The 18,272-nt window shown below is 51.1% G+C and overlaps 3 protein-coding genes across 3 annotated transcripts; 1 reads left to right on the top strand and 2 right to left on the bottom strand.

Annotated features, from left to right (window-relative positions):
* Window positions 1–207: 207 nt before the first annotated feature.
* LOC137300776 (uncharacterized) lies at window positions 208–2,224 on the bottom strand. The gene is made up of 3 exons (XM_067970038.1): window positions 2,214–2,224; window positions 1,828–2,108; window positions 208–961 (listed from the first exon to the last, which is right to left on the bottom strand). The coding sequence occupies exons 1-3, from the start codon at window positions 2,222–2,224 to the stop codon at window positions 627–629; spliced, it is 627 nt and encodes a 208-aa protein (XP_067826139.1). The 3' UTR covers window positions 208–626.
* On the top strand, window positions 2,221–4,300 carry LOC137300906 (zinc finger protein 256-like). Its single transcript, XM_067970166.1, has one exon. The coding sequence runs from the start codon at window positions 2,371–2,373 to the stop codon at window positions 3,538–3,540; it is 1,170 nt and encodes a 389-aa protein (XP_067826267.1). The 5' UTR covers window positions 2,221–2,370; the 3' UTR covers window positions 3,541–4,300.
* Window positions 4,301–4,398: 98 nt separating this feature from the next.
* On the bottom strand, window positions 4,399–14,945 carry miip (migration and invasion inhibitory protein). Its single transcript, XM_067970165.1, has 9 exons — window positions 14,706–14,945; window positions 13,223–13,960; window positions 12,566–12,668; window positions 12,225–12,336; window positions 9,666–9,745; window positions 8,836–8,962; window positions 7,833–7,929; window positions 6,813–6,938; window positions 4,399–5,681 (listed from the first exon to the last, which is right to left on the bottom strand). Exons 1-9 carry the CDS (start codon window positions 14,925–14,927, stop codon window positions 5,532–5,534), a joined length of 1,755 nt encoding a protein of 584 aa, XP_067826266.1. The 5' UTR covers window positions 14,928–14,945; the 3' UTR covers window positions 4,399–5,531.
* Between the last annotated feature and the right edge of the window lie 3,327 nt (window positions 14,946–18,272).

Here is an 18,272-nt window from a genome sequence, read left to right as displayed (position 1 = left end):
AATTCCAGAGTTAGTGGTTGAGGCAGAAACTATGGCAACATTCAGGATTAAATTGGATAGGTGGATGAAGGAAAAGGGGTTGGAGGGAAATGAGAACAGGGCCGGTAAATGTGTTTTGAACTATCCGCTCATGTAGAGAGTAAACCACAGCACGGACAGGGCAGTTTCTGTGTTGTAACTTCTCTGTATTACTGTGCACAGACCATGTGTATTACACAGAAACAGCCTTGATCAGGGTTCTAACATTCAGCTGTAGTGATCCCTCCCACAGTAAAGTGGGACATAACGCTGGGTCACTGGGCCTCCTGCTCACACCCTGGGCCTACAGTTGGCCTCAGTGCCCTAGAAGGGAGGGAGGAGAAATCAGTTTTCCCGACCACCACTGAATGGACCCTCCTGGGCATCGAGTGGGGACAGGGTCTGGCCACACTCAGTCTAGACTTGTACAGTAAGAATGAGCAGGTGGGCGGGTGTCAGAGGGAACCTGTATCCCAGGGACAGTCCGGGGTTTGGGGGCACGGCTGAAAACACAACGTTTAAACAAACTCTCTGTAATCTGATTTATTTTTGTAAAATGAGCAGAGATGTGAAGCTGAGCGAATTTCTGCTGATGAAGGAGTCTTGTCTTATCCAACATCATCGACCACCGGGAGACTGTCGTAGGAATTTGCCTCGGATGGTTTGAAGTCGGGGATTCGCAGGGTGCCAGCGGCAGGTCGTGAGAACCGGCGGCCGAACCGCGAGGCCGCTCTCGCTTCCACCTGCGGGATCGGGCACTCGGTGGTCTGGCAGTTGCCGCAGTCGGCGAGAGAGCACGGCTTGTCCTGCCAGAATTCATCCAGGCTCACGTTGCTCTTTGCCGCATCCGACGACACCACAAAGTAACGAATCCGGCCCTGTTTCCCAATGTCACACATACAGAGCCAGGGCTGCCACTGGTCCCACTGGAGATCCGGACCATCTGCTAACACAGGAGGTGGAATCAATCACACCCGAAACCCGGCCACTAAAACTAAAAGCCCCTTTAAACAACCTGGAATCCCAGTTTCCAGCACAGGTCCACGACCCCCATCGTGGATTCCCCGAGTATTTAAGAGAATTGAATATCTGTCAATCCGCATAGATTAACATTTCAAATCTGATGCTTCACCAGCAAAGCGTCTGATTTCACTGATTTCTAAACTAAGGAATGTGCTGGTTTGCTGTCTGCTTTCCCTAATCTGCAGTTGGTCGTTTGGAAACTATAAAATAAATAGAAATTTCCTAATGTTACAATTCATAGAATCACAAAATGTTACAGAGCAGAGAACCGGCCGTTCGGCCCATCAAGTTTTCCGCGCTGCTGTTCGCCACATGGGTCTCCCAGTCTAATCCCACTGGCCGGGTCTTCCCCAACCCTTTAACATTCCTCTTTTTCAAACAACTATATAATTCCATTTTAAAAGCATTTATGCTTCAACATTGGTCGCTGACAGAGAATTCTAACCTTCTAACCGTCCGGTGTAAATCATTTGCTAATTCTTTGTTAAATTTGTGCTCCATTACCTCACTAACTAGTGGAATTAATCTCTCACCATTCACCTCATCGCCCGTCATAATCCCGGATCCCCCCCCGACCCCAGACCCCGACACACCCCGGACCCTCCACCAGTCTGGCCGTTTCTGGGGTTTGAGGAGCGCCAGTCCCTGGGACAACGCCCCCCGCCCAACAACCTGCTCCCAGACAGACTCAGAGACCGAGCCAGGGGCCAGTCCAGGCCATAAACTCAGAGCCGGGAAGCCGGCGCCGCTCTCGGCCCCGAGCACAGGGTCACATTCCTCACTCACCCCCGGGTGCTGAGGGGGACACCTTCCAACGGCCTGAGGTCAGGGGCGGGGAACGTGCTCCACCATCGCCCCAGGCCCCGGCCCGCGGGGTGCGAGTCAGGTCCGAGTCCGACCTCAGGCCCCGGCCCGCGGGGTCCGAGTCCGACCCCTGGCCCCAGGCCCCGGCCCGCGGGGTGCGAGTCCGGCCCCAGGCCCCGGCCCGCGGGGTCCGAGTCCGGCCCTCCCCCGGAGCGGCTTTTCCCGCCTTAATCTTTACCTCCTCGGCCAGGCCCCGCCTCTCCCTCCGGGATGGCCCCGCCCACCGCCACCGCCACCAATAGCAGCAGCCGCCAGCGCGACGCCATCTTTAAATACTGGGACGCCGTAACCAGGCAACCGCGACCCACGGCGCGCGCATGCGCGGGAAGCCCGCCCGGGACTCGCTGTCAATCACAGGGTCACCCCAGCAACCAATGGGAAGCGGAGAGATCCACTAGAATTCGGGTCTCCAGGGCCGGGGGAGAGAGGGCGGAGAGACCGAGGCTGAGGCCTGCGAGTATTGCAATGGAAGATTTGCAAACGGGAAGCTGGGACCCAGCAGCCCCCCAGGCCCCGAGCAGCAGCCGCCTGCACCCAGCTGGGCCGGGCCCGGCCTCGGCCTCGGCCTCGGGGCCGCCGCCTGTGCGGGGAGCCGGGAAGCCCTTTGTCTGCTCAGTCTGTGGGAAAGGGTTTAAGACGCCGCAGTGGCTGGAGAAGCACCGGGAGACACACGGCCGAGTGAGGCTGTTCCAATGCCCAGACTGCGGCAAGAGCTTCAATCAGGCCTACAGCCTAAAGCGGCACTCCACCATTCACGGCGGCGAGAGGCCGTACTCGTGCTCCGAGTGCGGGAAGGGATTCACCGTGTCCTCCAGCCTCCTGGAGCACCAGCGGATCCACACGGGAGAGAAGCCGTTTATCTGCTCCGAGTGCGGGAAGGGATTCACCGTGTCCTCCAACCTCCTGAAACACCAGCGGATCCACACTGGCGAGAGGCCGTTTATCTGCTCCGAGTGCGGGAAGGGATTCACCTTTAAATCCAACCTGGTGAAACACCAGCGGATCCACACTGGCGAGCGGCCCTTCACCTGCTCTGTGTGTGGGAAGGGATTCACCTTTAAATCCAACCTGCTGACACACCAGCGCCTTCACACCAAGGACAGGCCATTCACCTGCTCCGAGTGTGGGAAAGGATTCATCAATTCCACTGACCTCCTGACACATCGGCACATTCACACTGGAGAGCGGCCCTTCACCTGCTCCACCTGTGGGAAGGGATTCATTCATTCATCGGACATGCTGACACACCAGCGCATTCACACTGAAGGGAAGCTATTCACCTGCTCCGTGTGTGGGAAGGGATTCACTCAGTCATTCAACCTGCAGACACACCAACGCGTTCACACCGGGGAGAGGCCGTTCACCTGCTCTGTGTGTGGGAAGGGATTCACTCAGTTATCCCACATGTTGACACACCAGCGTGTTCACACTGGAGAGAGGCCAGTCACTTGTTCTGTGTGCAGGAAAGGATTTATTGATTCATCCAGCCTGACGAAACACCAGCGCATTCACACTGGGGAGAGGCCGTTCACCTGCACTGTGTGTGGGAAGAGATTCACTCAGTCAGCCAGTCTGACGAAACACCAGCGCATTCACACTGGGGAGTCATCCACCTGTTCCATGGACAGAAAATGATTCAATCAATCAGTCACCACACCTGCTAACACATGAATGTGAGCACGCTGAGGAGAGACCTGTTAAATGATTTATCTGCAGCATGTTGCTTAAAAGCATCAATGACTTAACAGCATCATTACATTCATAATGTCAGCCTTGGCTCAGTGGTAGCATTCTAGTCTGAGTCAGAAGATCATGGGTTCAAGTCCCACTCCAGAGACTCGAGCTGACACTCCAGCGCATTATTGAGGGAGTGCTGCACTGTCAGAGGTGTTGTCTTTCGGATGAGATGTTAAATCAAGGACCCCTCTGCCCTCGCAAGTGGATGGAAAAGATGCCATTGCATTATTTCAGGAAGAGCAGGGAGTTCTCCACGGTGTCCTGGCCAATATTTATCCCTCAACCAACACCTAAAACAGATTATCTGGTCATTTATCTCATTGCTGTTTGTGGGATCTTGCTGTGCAAAAATTGGCTGCCACGTTGCCTATGTTACAATAGTGACTACACTTCAAAAGTACTTCATTGACTGTAAAGTGTTTTGGGACTTCCTGTGGTTGTGAAAGGCGCTACAGAAATGCAAGTTCGTTCATCTCGCCCTCCCAGCTGTCCCTGATCTAAACAACCCTGCAGTCTAAGAACAAACTGCTCCTAGTGCTACGAAATGTAATGCATCAAAATGCTCCTCCCGCAAGCACGGAGATCAAAATGGATATATAAAATATATAATGTGAACGGAAACTTGAAATTACAATTAAAAATTTTGTAAGAAAAAAAATCTGAAATTCCTCTGTTCACTGTCACCCTGGAGCTAGGCACTGAGTGTGGGAGACCAGGTTCCAGAGCAGCTGATCAAGACACAGTGTCGGTCAGAGAGAGGCAGCAACAGATAGGAGTTTTATTGAGAAATTTACAAAATAGGCAATTGATTGCAGTAAAAAATAGCGACAGTAAAAGAGGGCCTGAGACAGCAGCCAGAACATTACACAAACTGCAAGACTGTAATAGGTTGTTAAACACTGAACAGTCAATTTCAAGTTTCAGACAAAGACAGAGGAGGAAAGGGTAAAGTCACACATCAAAGGCAGATACCAGCAACTCTAAACATGCCCACTCAATCAGACCACACCCACTGGTGTTTTAGACAGCAATAGTCATCACTGGGTTACTTGCAATTCCCAGATAAAGATGTTACTCTCCTGACCTTTCACCTGGAGCTATGCAAGGCGAATGGGATTAAATGGGAGGTACGCGCACCCCCTCTCACACAGTTACTGACTGTGGGATTGTTGAAATAACTCCAGTCAGGCAGGAGGTGGGGAGCACCCTCATGTCTCACTCCACAAGTCCCCTCGTTTCCTTACGGTGAAGAATCTGTCTGCCTCTAGCACTTTCCTCAACAGCACAGCCAGATCAGGTAGTTTGTGCAGGGATTCCCATCACTCTGTGATGCTGCCATGTAGCAATTACTGGCAGCACTGCATTCCCAGTCACACCACACAACAGTAATCGCCGCATTAATTAGTTTCAAATTATTGAACCAGTGATTTCTCATTTACACCAAACATCAAAGCCATATTAAAAACACAAAAAAATTACTTAAAAAACATAAGAACCCTACCAGAATCTCCCCCTCCATCCTGCAGTTTGCTGCAGGGACCATCTCCTTTCCTAGTACATTCTGACAAATTAGTCAAATGGCTTCTCCAGCCTGACCAGATGGAGTCCCACCCAAAACACCTCTCACAGGCTGACCAGCCTGCTCTGTATTACCTCCGTGTTCTAGTTTCATTACAACATTCCCAATTCCTTTTGCCTTGAGCTGGGCTGATGGACACAGCCAGGAATGGAGAGGGTGTTTCAGTGGTCACTGTACACAACTCATCTCCAAACCAGATTTCACCCTGGGGTTACAACAAAGCTCAGGCACTGGGTCAATGTGTGTGTGTGTGTGTGTGTGTGTGTCTGTCTGTGTTGGGGGGGGGGAAAAGAGAGAGAGTTGGTAGGTGCTAGTAGACAGGATAGGATGTTGAATGAGGTCTGTCCTGTCTCAGTCTCAGGCTTTGCTCCAGTCTCTGAAACTGATAGCGAGTCGAACGGGAGAGGTTTAGCAGCTCATCTGATCTGGTTCCCCCAGCCACTCGAGACACAGCAGCACTCTGAAACACAAGCACAAAACACACCACCACATGTTATTATTTCTTCACAGAAATTAGAGCACAGAAGGAAGCCATTCGGCCCTTTGTGCCAGCACTAGTAAAGCTATGTACTCCTATTTCACAGCTCTTTCCCTGTACCCTTTGTTTCCTCTAAGTGTTTATCTAATTTCCTTTTAAATGCATTGATGGACTCAGTTTCTACTCGGTGATGGGACTTGTATAAGGTGTTGGGTGAATCTAATCAAAGTTTTAAAGATTATGAAGAAGAGGATTGAGAAAGTTGATCTGGGCAAATTGTTTACTGTGAAAAGGGTTCAAATCAGAGTATCATAGAATGGTACAGCACAGGAGGAGGCCATTCAGCCCATCGTGCCTGTGCCAGCTCTTTGAAAGAGCTATCCAATTAGTCCCACTCCCCTGCTCTTTCCCCAGAGCCCTGCAAATGTTTTCCCTTCAAGTATTTATCCAATTCCCTTTTGAAAGTTACTATTGAATCTGCTTCCACCGCCCTTTCAGGCAGTGAATTCTGATCTTTACAACTCGCTGTGTAAAAAAATGTTTCCTCATGTTACCTCTGGCTCATCTGCCAATCACCTTAAATCTGTGAGCTCTGGTTACCGACCCTCCTGCCACTGGAAACAGTTTCTCCTTATTTACTCTCTCAAAACCCTTCACAGATGTGAGGAGGCATAAGTTATAGAGCCAAGAGTAAGAGGGAAACCAATCAGAATTTTCACATATTAAGAGTATTAGAATTGTGAAATAAGTTAGGGAAGTTTTTGAAAGAGGCAGACTAATGGGTTCAAGAGACAGTTCGATGATTTTCTGTAGAGATAAGGGATTGAGAGATGTGGTGAGAAGGGTGATATGCTAAGTTAAACTCTGCTAAAAGGACAGCTGTTAAAGGCAGAAGCAGTGCCTACCTTACCCATGCTCCCCACCCCGCAGGAGTTAGATGTAGAGACTAACCCCTGTGGAGGTCTTTCCACACAAAGGCTGAAAAATATTTGATATTTTGCACCATCCTTTACTGAGTAATATTATTCAGTCACAGATCACCAGAAACTTCTCATTCGCTGCTGAACAGTGCTACCAATGACACACTACAGTCTTACAGCAATTGTGTCTTACCAGGTTGGTGATGTTAAGGCTCGATGGTGAGGAAGGCTTTTTGGGTTCCAGCGTGCTGCGTAAGTCCAGCGTACTCCCGACAGGAGTGGTGGAGGTCACGGTGCTCTCCCAGCCCAACAGACAGTGCTGGCATATGGCAGAGGCAAAGACAGTGCAAGATCAAACTCATAATATTCCACACAATCACTTATATTTTGACATTGCACAAGGAGCAACCAAACCTCAGCCTGCCCTTCCCAGCATTGAGCACGCAGCGCGGCACACGGCGCCTGGAGCAGCTGATTTTTCTACTCCTAGCTCGAATCAACTGAAGCACCCACACTGGTAGCTCAGCACAGAGCCACAATCGTCCCACACTTGCTGCTTCCCTCACTGACTGTGGGATTGCTCTTTTTCTACTTTATTCCAGACCCCACTTTTGGTTTGCCAGTGCTTTATACTCATTGCATTGTAAACATTTTAGTCCAACTTTTTTATTTTATAAAAGCTGTTGGTATTCACAGGTTAAACACTAAGCAAAGGATAAGGTTTTATAAAAGAACACACTAATAGTCATGTGCTCGCAGCTCTTGGTTGAAAGGTGAGACTGTGCCATGGATTCAGCACACTTCCCTTTTTCCCCTTCCCTCTCATGCCTCTCTGCTGTTTGCCCCTAAAGCACATTCTCTCTTGTTCCTGCAGGACTTGCAATGCTGCATGCTGAGATTGCAGGGGTGAGAGACAGCTGTAGGAGCACAGAGAACAAGTCATTGAAGGGGTGCGAATCACCAGTGCACACCTAAAGAAAAGTATTTCTGCAGCAAACCAATCATGAGTACACATCACTGATGGGAGCAGTTTGGCGTAACTGCAGTATCACCAGTCCCTGTGGCTATTTAATTAATACCATCATAACCACAGCAACTTTGCCTTGGTTAGAATCAGGTCCCCAATCACACACCAGGGCCCTCAGGTATAATTGGGTGAACTGGGCTGATATTGTAAACAAAGTTTAAGCAGGTAGGTGTGTAAAAGACTTACCGAAGGCAGTGACAGGCTGTCAGTGGGATCGAAACTCTTCCTACGGTGGGGTCTGTATTTGTGCGGTGGGAGTAGCGTTGATCTGGGGATGCTAACTCTGAGTGATACAAACATAGAATGAGTCTGATCAATTCACAGCATAATTCAGACCCAGTGACCACCAAGCCCAGACACCGCTCCTGATTAGAACACAAACCACTTGCAGATCCTGCCCAAAGCTGATCCCTGGAAACTCCACTCTAAAGTTCAGAGAGCAACTGTCAGAGGTATGAATAAAACCCGATCACAAAAACATTCAGTAAGCCTCACTCTTTTACATCAGTTATGCCCGATACACTATAGTTACCTGTTCAGTGTGTGAGCTGAAGGATAGACAATCAATGCCTCTCATTGATAACAGGCATGAGGGAATAAAGGGGCAGAATCACTTCCAGTTTTTAGCGAGAGAAAAGTAGTTTCAGTGAGACACTTCCACACCAGCTTCAGAAAGACCAATCTCTTACACAAAGCAAAATACATCCGACCCAGAACCACTGGTGTCCAAATCAGTCAAATCAGTCGTTATTCTGCAGGATTCGGGGATTTATACTGGTGTTTTGAGGATCACATTCTATTATTCCATCTGCTTTTCCCATTAAAACCAAAGTCAATGATCTTGATTAAGTGCATATAACAAAATAATTAGGATGCTTTAGGTACAAAGTCACACAGGCTAAAGTTAGCAGGGCCTCACCCCAATATGTGTTATAGTCCTTGGCCGTCATTCACTGCACAGACTGAGATTCAGAGAGAGCAAAAACAAGGATCCGGAATCTCAGTGGAATCAGACTCGGTTGTCTGCTAATTTTTCTACACTCCTGTCCCCGTGTACACCAACCTTAGTTTGTGCTTCAGATATTATGGCTGCTGTTTCATAAATAGCTTTGTGTCTAAAGTTTAAATCTGCGCAGTGATCGGTTGTAACAGAACAGTGTGGCATGTGTGGTAATGGGTGCAGTCTCACCGGATGTAAGCAGGCTCCTCCATAGTGTGCGGCCGCTTCCATTTAGGAGTTTTACAAACAGGACAGGCTGCAGCTGGTTCCAGTGGGACTGCAAACAGACGACTGTTAACACGGTAAGAGTGAGTGCCTGAAAGAGAGAAACACAGCCTCACGTTTGAGAAACTTTTATCTTATGCAGATCCACCATTTTTAACTGGCAGAACCCACTGCAACAGGTCACTGGGCAGCAATACTGGTGTGGAGCTCAAATCCTGGGCACAGCAGAACTGCACTCCAGTTTCCCCTAGAGCCTGGTTATAAACAATGCCCTTCAACTGGGGTCAAACAATTGAAATCACCCAGTTTCAGCTTCTGTAACATGTGGCACCACTTTCAGCTCTTAAAATTTGTACTTGGGATGTGGGCAACACATTGCCCAGGTGCCCTGAGAAGGTTGAGGGGTTCAGGTCCCCATCTCCCCTGAAGACAATTGCACAGATGGGTGGCTGTTGGCAAATGGCCAGTGTTAATGTCAGCAGAGAATCCAACAGTGGAGGACATCACAGTCCAGCCTGAACCTCTCCTAATAAGTGTCCACAAACAAGCACTGTGCTGTGATCAGGAACACGAATTCTGGCTGATTTTCCCTCCCTAGTCCAGGCATTGAGGCTAATTGTAGCTCTTACTGCTGCCCTGGATAACACCAGTCAACCCCGCACAGGTCAGGGATGGAAGCTCAGATCCTCGATACCACAACATACAACACCTTCACCCACTGCGTCATCACTGGAGCAAACTGTCGGAGCTTTAACACATTGTGAACACAATCTCCCAGCACTCCAGTCACTCACACTGATGAATGGGACGGTTGTAATCTAGCTCATCCTTAGCTTCCTCCGGACCAGGGACTTGAAGATCCAGCTCCTCCGCCCTGAAAAGTGACAGAATAAAGGCGTCAGCTGATCAAAGGCCCACCACTGTTCTAAGTACTGGGGCTTTTATCAGATTCAAACTCAGACTCTTCTGGGCAAGGGAGAAAAACGCAATCAGGCAGGGTTCCTGATCACTACCCTGTAACCCCTGGGTTAGAGAGGGGAAATCAGGCAGGGTTCCTGATCACTACCCTGTAACCCCTGGGTTAGAGAGGGGAAATCAGGCAGGGTTCCTGATCACTACCCTGTAACCCCTGGGTTAGAGAGGGGAAATCAGGCAGGGTTCCTGATCACTACCCTGTAACCCCTGGGTTAGAGAGGGGAAATCAGGCAGGGTTCCTGATCACTACCCTGTAACCCCTGGGTTAGAGAGGGGAAATCAGGCAGGGTTCCTGATCACTACCCTGTAACCCCTGGGTTAGAGAGGGGAAATCAGGCAGGGTTCCTGATCACTACCCTGTAACCCCAGGGTTAGAGAGGGGGAAATCAGACAGGGTTCCTGGAGTACTGTGTACAGTTTTGTTCTCCTTATCTAAGGACGGATATACTTGCCTTAGAGGCGGTGCAACGAAGGTTCACTAGATTAATTCCTGGGATGAGAGGATTGTCCTATGAGGAGAGGTTGAGTAGAATGGGCCTATACTCTCTGGAGTTCAGAAGAATGAGAGGTGATCTCATTGAAACATATAAGATTCTGAGGGGGTTTGACAGGGTAGATGCTGAGAGGCTGTTTCCCCTGGCTGGAGAGTCTAGAACTAGGGGCATAGTCTCAGAATAAGGGGTCGGCCATTTAGGACTGAGATGAGGAGAAATTTCTCCACTCAGAGAGTTATGAATCTTTGGAATTCTCTACCCTGGAGGGCTGTGGATGCTCAGTCATTGAGTATATTCAAGGCTGAGATCGATAGGTTTTTGGGAAATCAAGGGATATGGGGAATGGGTGGGAAAGTGGAGTTGAGGTCGAAGATTAGCCATGATCTTATTGAATGGCAGAGCAGGCTCGAGGGGCCGAACGGCCAACTCCTGCTCCTATTTCTTGTGCTCTTATGTTCTGATCACTATTCTGTAACCCCGGGGTTAGAGAAGGGAAATCAGACAGGGTTCCTGCTTCTGGTGACTGACCTGTACGCCTGCTGGAAAGTACTCGAGCAAGAACATTGGGAGATAACGAATGGGCTCGGCTGTGATTCTTCCACCGAGGTTCAATGTTCCCCTAATTCATTGCCCAGGCTCCCACATGAAGGAAGCCTACCTGGGTGAGGTACTGAAGGGCACCAAGAGTCAGTACCTTCAGGAGAGGAGGGGACCTGAACCCCAGTGAGAGTCAGCACCTTCAGGAGAGGAGGGGACCTGAACCCCAGTGAGAGTCAGCACCTTCAGGAGAGGAGGGGACCTGAACCCCAGTGAGAGTCAGCACCTTCAGGAGAGGAGGGGACCTGAACCCCAGTGAGAGTCAGCACCTTCAGGAGAGGAGGGGACCTGAACCCCAGTGAGAGTCAGCACATTCAGGAGAGGAGGGGACCTGAACCCCAGTGAGAGTCAGCACCTTCAGGAGAGGAGGGGACCTGAACCCCAGTGAGAGTCGGCACCTTCAGGAGAGGAGGGGACCTGAACCCCAGTGAGAGTCAGCACCTTCAGGAGAGGGGGGGGACCTGAACCCCAGTGAGAGTCAGCACCTTCAGGAGAGGGGGGGACCTGAACCCCAGTGAGAGTCAGCACCTTCAGGAGAGGGGGGGACCTGAACCCCAGTGAGAGTCAGCACCTTCAGGAGATGGGGGGGCATAAAATCAATTTGAAAACAGAAACGTTTAATAAATCACTCCCGGGACAGTCCGAGCTCACACTTACTCCCCCGGGACAGTCCGAGCTCACACTTACTCCCCCGGGACAGTCCGAGCTCACACTTACTCCCCCGGGACAGTCCGAGCTCACACTTACTCCCCCGGGACAGTCCGAGCTCACACTTACTCCCCCGGGACAGTTCGAGCTCACACTTACTCCCCCGGGACAGTCCGAGCTCACACTTACTCCCCCGGGACAGTCCGAGCTCACACTTACTCCCCCGGGACAGTCCGAGCTCACACTTACTCCCCCGGGACAGTCCGAGCTCACACTTACTCCCCCGGGACAGTCCGAGCTCACACTTACTCCCCCGGGACAGTCCGAGCTCACACTTACTCCCCCGGGACAGTCCGAGCTCACACTTACTCCCCCGGGACAGTCCGAGCTCACACTTACTCCCCCGGGACAGTCCGAGCTCACACTTACTCCCCCGGGACAGTCCGAGCTCACACTTACTCCCCCGGGACAGTCCGAGCTCACACTTACTCCCCCGGGACAGTCCGAGCTCACACTTACTCCCCCGGGACAGTCCGAGCTCACACTTACTCCCCCGGGACAGTCCGAGCTCACACTTACTCCCCCGGGACAGTCCGAGCTCACACTTACTCCCCCGGGACAGTCCGAGCTCACACTTACTCCATGTATTCCTGGTGGACACATTCTTCCTTGTTCACCCGTCGGAAGTTCTGCAGTTCCATAAAATACTGCTCGGATTTTTCTGACATTGATGAGTCGACGTCCATCAGACCTGACGAACATAAAGCAGCAATGAAAAGCTATCGGTCCAGTGCTCCAGAGGGATCGCACAGCCCTGCAGGAGGCCGGTTGCTAATCGTTCCACAGTTCCTTCAGCAGGAGGAACGAAGAGCAAGACAGACGGGGCAAAGCCCCGATTGCTGGAAACACACAGGCCTGTCCCTCGTCCCAGGCGCTAAGTTAAAGTCCCAGTACAATTACAACAGAGCCCAGCATATTACCTGCTATCCAGTCGTAGCCCAGGAAGGGTCGCACTGACTCAACTGCTGCATTCAGGCTGGTCACCTCACTCGGGGACAGGAACATCACATGACCTACATCCGCCTGCGAATGAAACAGGAAAAGGTTCACAGTCTGAGCTACATCGAGCAACAGCTGAATCTGCAGGAGATCTCAGCTAGCTCCCCCTCTACCAGCGATGGGCTGGTGCAGCCCTCACTATATGCCCCACAGAGACAGACAGCAGGTTACAGAACCAAGGGAAGGTCAGTCAATGCAACTCACACCATCACTTAGATCGAGAAGCCACTCAGACCACATCAGCCCCACTCCGGCCCTGTCACGTTCCCGTATCCCTCCACTCCGGCACTGTCACGTTCCCGTATCCCTCCACTCCGGCCCTGTCACGTTCCCGTATCCCTCCACTCCGGCCCTGTCACGTTCCCGTATCCCTCCACTCCGGCCCTGTCACGTTCCCGTATCCCTCCACTCCGGTCAGCAGTGTATATTATTGGGACAGGGTGTTATCTACATCCTGGTATAACTCCAGTCATTGACACGGGAGCTGGTTGTTCAGATGTCCCTGCTCTGGCAGTGCCTAATCTGAGAAAAGCTTGTAGCAGCAACAAACGCCAGTAATAAATAAGGATGCCTCCTACCTTCCCCATCTTGTCACGAGGTTCTAAGAGGATTGATTTTGGCTTCCTAGCATCTCTGATGTTCTGCTCTTTGCGTCGATCATTCCCCGCATGGAGCAGCTGATCCACAAAGAGTGGTGGCTCCAGCTCAGACCTCGGCCTTGGGCCCTCTCTGAGGGACTGCAGGAAGTGGGAATGGTGCGGGGGGCTGCTGCCCCTGTAGCCGGTACCACTTGTACTCGCTTGTCCTGGAGTGGGGGTCTCTGGGCATCTCATTAACCTCGAGGCAGAGCAGGCTTTGATAAAAGGGGTTGAGCTTTTAAAATGTTTAGTCACGCTGCCGTCGGTCAGGTGCTTGTAGGTGGTGCTCCTGGACTCTGCCTTCAGCTCACTCCACTCCCTGGCCAGTGTCTCAGCTGGTGTCAGGCTTTCTTCAGGTGACAGGCCTGCTGAGAAGGAACAGTTGTGTTCCACACTGGCAATCGCTCTGGCCTCACTGACAGGAAGCCAGTCAGGCAGCTCCATCACTCCTGCGTCCCCTGCAGCCAGAATCCTTCCTTGCTTCTTGGCTCTGCTCTTTGCTGAAGTAGAAAGTGCAGCTCGAGCTTCTTCCCTTCTCCGTTGGGACTCAGGCACCACCGTCTCACTGGGCTGCTGTGACCCATTCTCCATCCTCTCTTGCCCTGCCATTTGCCACGAGTTTTCTGAAAGAGTTTGGTATTTCACATTGGGATTCCTCAGTGAACTGGCATCTCCCTGCTGAAAGAGGTCAGAATGTTGTGTTGAAGGTCAGCGAGTAGACAAGACAGTAACCAGCCCTAAACACTGCACTCGCAGCCTGGCTTCACACCCAGCTCAGATACAAACTGAGAAAATAGAACTCAAATCCATCAGCTCCCCGAGAGATCTCATGGGTCGTTGGTGTGACAACGATAAACGTCACAAGTGCCCTTCATTACCAGGGTTAAAGCATCTTGTTGGGATCATTTATTCTGCATCTAACTGATGTTGGAACATTTGATGGGACAGTGTAAAGGGAGCATTACTCTGTATCTAACCCGTGCTGTACCTGCCCTGGGAGTGTTTGATGGGGCAGTGTAGAGGGAGCTTTACTCTGTATCTAACCCGTGCTGTACCTGCCCTGGGAGTGTTTGATGGGACAGTGTAGAGGGAGCTTTACTCTGTATCTAACCCGTGCTGTACCTGCCCTGGAGTGTTTGATGGGACAGTGTAGAGGGAGCTTTACTCTGTATCTAACCCGTGCTGTACCTGCCCTGGGAGTGTTTGATGGGACAGTGTAGAGGGAGCTTTACTCTGTATCTAACCCGTGCTGTACCTGCCCTGGGAGTGTTTGATGGGGCAGTGTTGAACTATTGATATTTTTAAAGGCTAGCATGTAATATTGCAATGAAGGCTAAAAATGAGATGTAAACTTTTCACTAATGCATCACTGTTATTCTACTTTGGGTCCTGCACTCTCCTCATATCCCGAGCCGACACCTACCTCAAATCTATGACTGTGTCCGGAGCTGTTCCCTTGCAAATCTGCAGCTCCTCTGTTGTGCGCGGAGTTGACAGCAGTCGGACTGGGTACATCGCTGCTCTCAGGGGGCGGGGGCACGGGGACACTCCACAGAGCTCTGAGACGCAGCCGCTCTGCTCTCAGCCTCTGCAGTAGATGTTTGTTCTGATCTCGAAGGAACTGCAGATGGTCGGAGTGAGACATCTCTCAATAATCAACATAACAGCTGCTGGGAGTAAGGGAGTGGTCAGTTTGGTAGAGACAGGACCAGAACAAAGAGCAACTGCACAAAGCCCAGCTTCAGGGCAACAAAAGTACCGCGAGTGCTGGAAATCTGACCATGAAATGGGCCCCGCGGGTGCAGGGCTTGTGGACAGGCTTCAGCCCTTAGCAACCAGGGCTGGAGAACGTGCGTTACCATAGTAACCGCTTCTGGTCTGCACTCACCCGCCAGCAACTCTCAGTCTGACGCCAGGTCATCCCTCCACCCAGGTCCTCTCCACCTCCAACTCTCTCTCTCCCCCCACTCCCTCTCTCCACCACCCCCCACTCTCTCTCTCTCTCTCCACCACCCCCCACTCTCTCTCTCTCTCTCCACCACCCCCTCTCTCTCTCTCCACCACACCCCCTCTCTCTCTCTCTCTACCACCCCTCTCTCTCTCTCTCTCTCTCTCTCCACCACACCCCCACTCTCTCTCTCTCTCTCTCCACCACACCCCCACTCTCTCTCTCTCTCTCCACCACACCCCCGCTCTCTCTCTCTCACCACACCCCCACTCTCTCTCTCTCTCCACCACACCCCCACTCTCTCTCTCTCTCTCTCTCCACCACACCCCCACTCTCTCTCTCTCTACCACACCCCCACTCTCTCTCTCCACCACACCCCCACTCTCTCTCTCTCTCTCTCCACCACACCCCACTCTCTCTCTCTCTCTCTCTCTCTCCACCACACCCCCACTCTCTCTCTCTCTCTCCACCACACCCCCACTCTCTCTCTCTCTCTCCACCACACCCCACTCTCTCTCTCTCTCTCCTCTCCACCACACCCCCACTCTCTCTCTCTCTCTCTCTCCACCACACCCCCACTCTCTCTCTCTCTCTCTCCACCACAACCCCACTCTCTCTCTCTCTCTCTCCACCACAACCCCACTCTCTCTCTCTCTCCACCACAACCCCACTCTCTCTCTCTCTCCACCACAACCCCACTCTCTCTCTCTCCACCACAACCCCACTCTCTCTCTCTCTCTCCACACACCCCCACTCTCTCTCTCTCTCCACCACACCCCCACTCTCTCTCTCTCTCCACCACACCCCCACTCTCTCTCTCTCCACCACACCCCCACTCACTCTCTCTCCACCACAACCCCACTCTCTCTCTCTCTCTCTCCACCACACCCCCACTCTCTCTCTCTCTCTCTCTCTCCACCACACCCCCACTCTCTCTCTCTCTCTCTCTCCACCACACCCCCACTCTCTCTCTCTCTCTCTCTCCACCACACCCCCACTCTCTCTCTCTCTCTCTCCACCACACCCCCACTCACTCTCTCTCCACCACACCCCCACTCTCTCTCTCTCCACCACACCCCCACTCTCTCTCTCTCTCTCTCTCTCTCTCACCACAACCCACTCTCTCTCTCTCCACCACACCCCCACTCTCTCTCTCTCTCCACCACACCCCCACTCTCTCTCTCTCTCTCCACCACACCCCCACTCTCTCTCTCTCTCTCTCCACCACACCCCCACTCTCTCTCTCTCTCTCTCTCCACCACACCCCCACTCTCTCTCTCTCTCCACCACACCCCCACTCTCTCTCTCTCTCTCTCTCCCCACCACACCCCCACTCTCTCTCTCTCTCCACCACACCCCACTCTCTCTCTCTCTCCACCACACCCCCACTCTCTCTCTCTCTCCCTCCCTCCCTCCCTCTCCCCACCATCCCCTTCTCCTTTCTCTCTCTCTCTCTACCCCCACCCCTCTCTCCCCCCCATCTCTCTTTCTTTCTTTCTCTCTCTCACTCCTTTCTTTCTTTCTTTTCTCTCTCTCACTCCCTTCTAGACCATAAGAGATAGGAGCAGGAGTAGGCCATTCGGCCCCTCGAGCCTGCTCTGCCATTCAATGAGATCATGGCTGATCTGATTTTTACTTCAACTCCACTTTCCCGCCCTTTCCCCATATTCTTTGACTCCCTCGCTGATCAAAATTTGTCTAACTCAGCCTTGAATGTATTCAATGACTCAGCCTCCACAGCTTCTTGGGGTAAAGAATTCCAAAGATTCATGACCCTCTGGAGAAGAAATTCCTCCTCATTTCCATCTTAAACAAGCAACCCCTTATTCTGAGACTATGCCCCCGAGTTTTAGATTCCCCCATGAGGGGTAACATCCTCTCAGCATCTACCCTATCGAGTCCCCTCAGAATCTTGTGTGTTTCAATAAGATCTCCTCTCATTCTTCTAAACTCCAATGAGTATAGACCCAACCTGTTCAACCTTTCCTCATAAGACAACCCTTCCATACCCGGAATCAACCGAGTGAACCTTCTCTGAACTGCCTCCAATGCAAGTATGTCCTTCCTTAAATAAGGGCACCAGAACTGAACGCAGTGCTCCAGGTGTGGTCTCACCAGCACCCTGTACAGTTGTAGCATGACTTCCCTGCTTTTATACTCCATCCCCCTAGAAATAAAGGCCAATATTCCGTTTGCCTTCCGGATTACCTGCTGCACCTGTATGTTGACTTTTTGTGTTTCATGTACGAGGACACCCAGATCCCTCTGTACCAAAGCATTTTGTAGTATTTCTCCATTCAAATAATATTTTGCTTTTTTATTTTTCCTCCCAAAGTGGATGACTTCACATTTTCCCACATTATATTCCATCTGCCAAATTTATGCCCATTCACTTAACCTGTCAATATCCCTTTGCAGACACTTTGTGTCCTCATCACAACTTGCTTTTCCACCTATCTTTGTATCATCAGCAATTTGGCCACAAGACACTCTGTTCCTTCATCCAAGTCATTGATATATATTGTAAATAGTTGAGGCCCCAGCACTGAGCCCTGCGGCACCCCACTAGTTACAGATTGCCATTTTGAAAATGACCCTTTTATCCCGACTCTTTGTTTTCTGTTAGTTAGCCAATCCTCTATCCATGCCAGTATGTTACCCCCAACACCAGGAGCTCTGATCTTGTGCAGTAATCTTTTATGTGGCACCTTATCGAATGCCTTTTGGAAATCCAAATATACTGCATCCATTGTTCCCCTTTATCCACCCTGCCCGTTACTTCCTCAAAGAACTCTAAGAAATTTGTCAGACACGATTTCCCCTTCATAAAACCATGTTGACTCTCCTTGATTGTAATATGAGTCTCCAAATGTCCTGCTACTACTTCCTTAATAATGGATTCTAGCATTTTCCCAATGACAGATGTTAGGCTAACTGGTCTATAGTTACCTGATTTCTGTCTCACTCCCTTCTTGAATAAGGGTGTTACGTTTGCGGTTTTCAATCCGCTGGGACCTTTCCAGAATCGAGTGAATTCTGGAA

Source organism: Heptranchias perlo, chromosome 32 (assembly GCF_035084215.1).
Source record: "Heptranchias perlo isolate sHepPer1 chromosome 32, sHepPer1.hap1, whole genome shotgun sequence".
NCBI lineage: Eukaryota > Metazoa > Chordata > Chondrichthyes > Hexanchiformes > Hexanchidae > Heptranchias > Heptranchias perlo.
This window is presented reverse-complemented; position numbering and strand designations above follow the sequence as displayed.

Excerpts from the sequence above, each read along its gene's own strand:
- LOC137300906 (XM_067970166.1), top strand. The coding sequence starts at position 2,371 with ATGGAAGATTTGCAAACGGGAAGCTGGGACCCAGCAGCCCCCCAGGCC.
- LOC137300776 (XM_067970038.1), bottom strand. Across the intron at positions 962-1,827 it reads GTCCCCCTCAGCACCCGGGG|ATGGTCCGGATCTCCAGTGG; the intron begins GTGAGTGAGGAA and ends CTGTGTTAGCAG.
- miip (XM_067970165.1), bottom strand. The coding sequence starts at position 14,927 with ATGTCTCACTCCGACCATCTGCAGTTCCTTCGAGATCAGAACAAACAT. Across the intron at positions 9,746-12,224 it reads GTCCACCAGGAATACATGGA|GGCGGAGGAGCTGGATCTTC; the intron begins GTAAGTGTGAGC and ends GTCACTTTTCAG. Across the intron at positions 8,963-9,665 it reads CAACCGTCCCATTCATCAGT|GCACTCACTCTTACCGTGTT; the intron begins GTGAGTGACTGG and ends TCTCTCTTTCAG.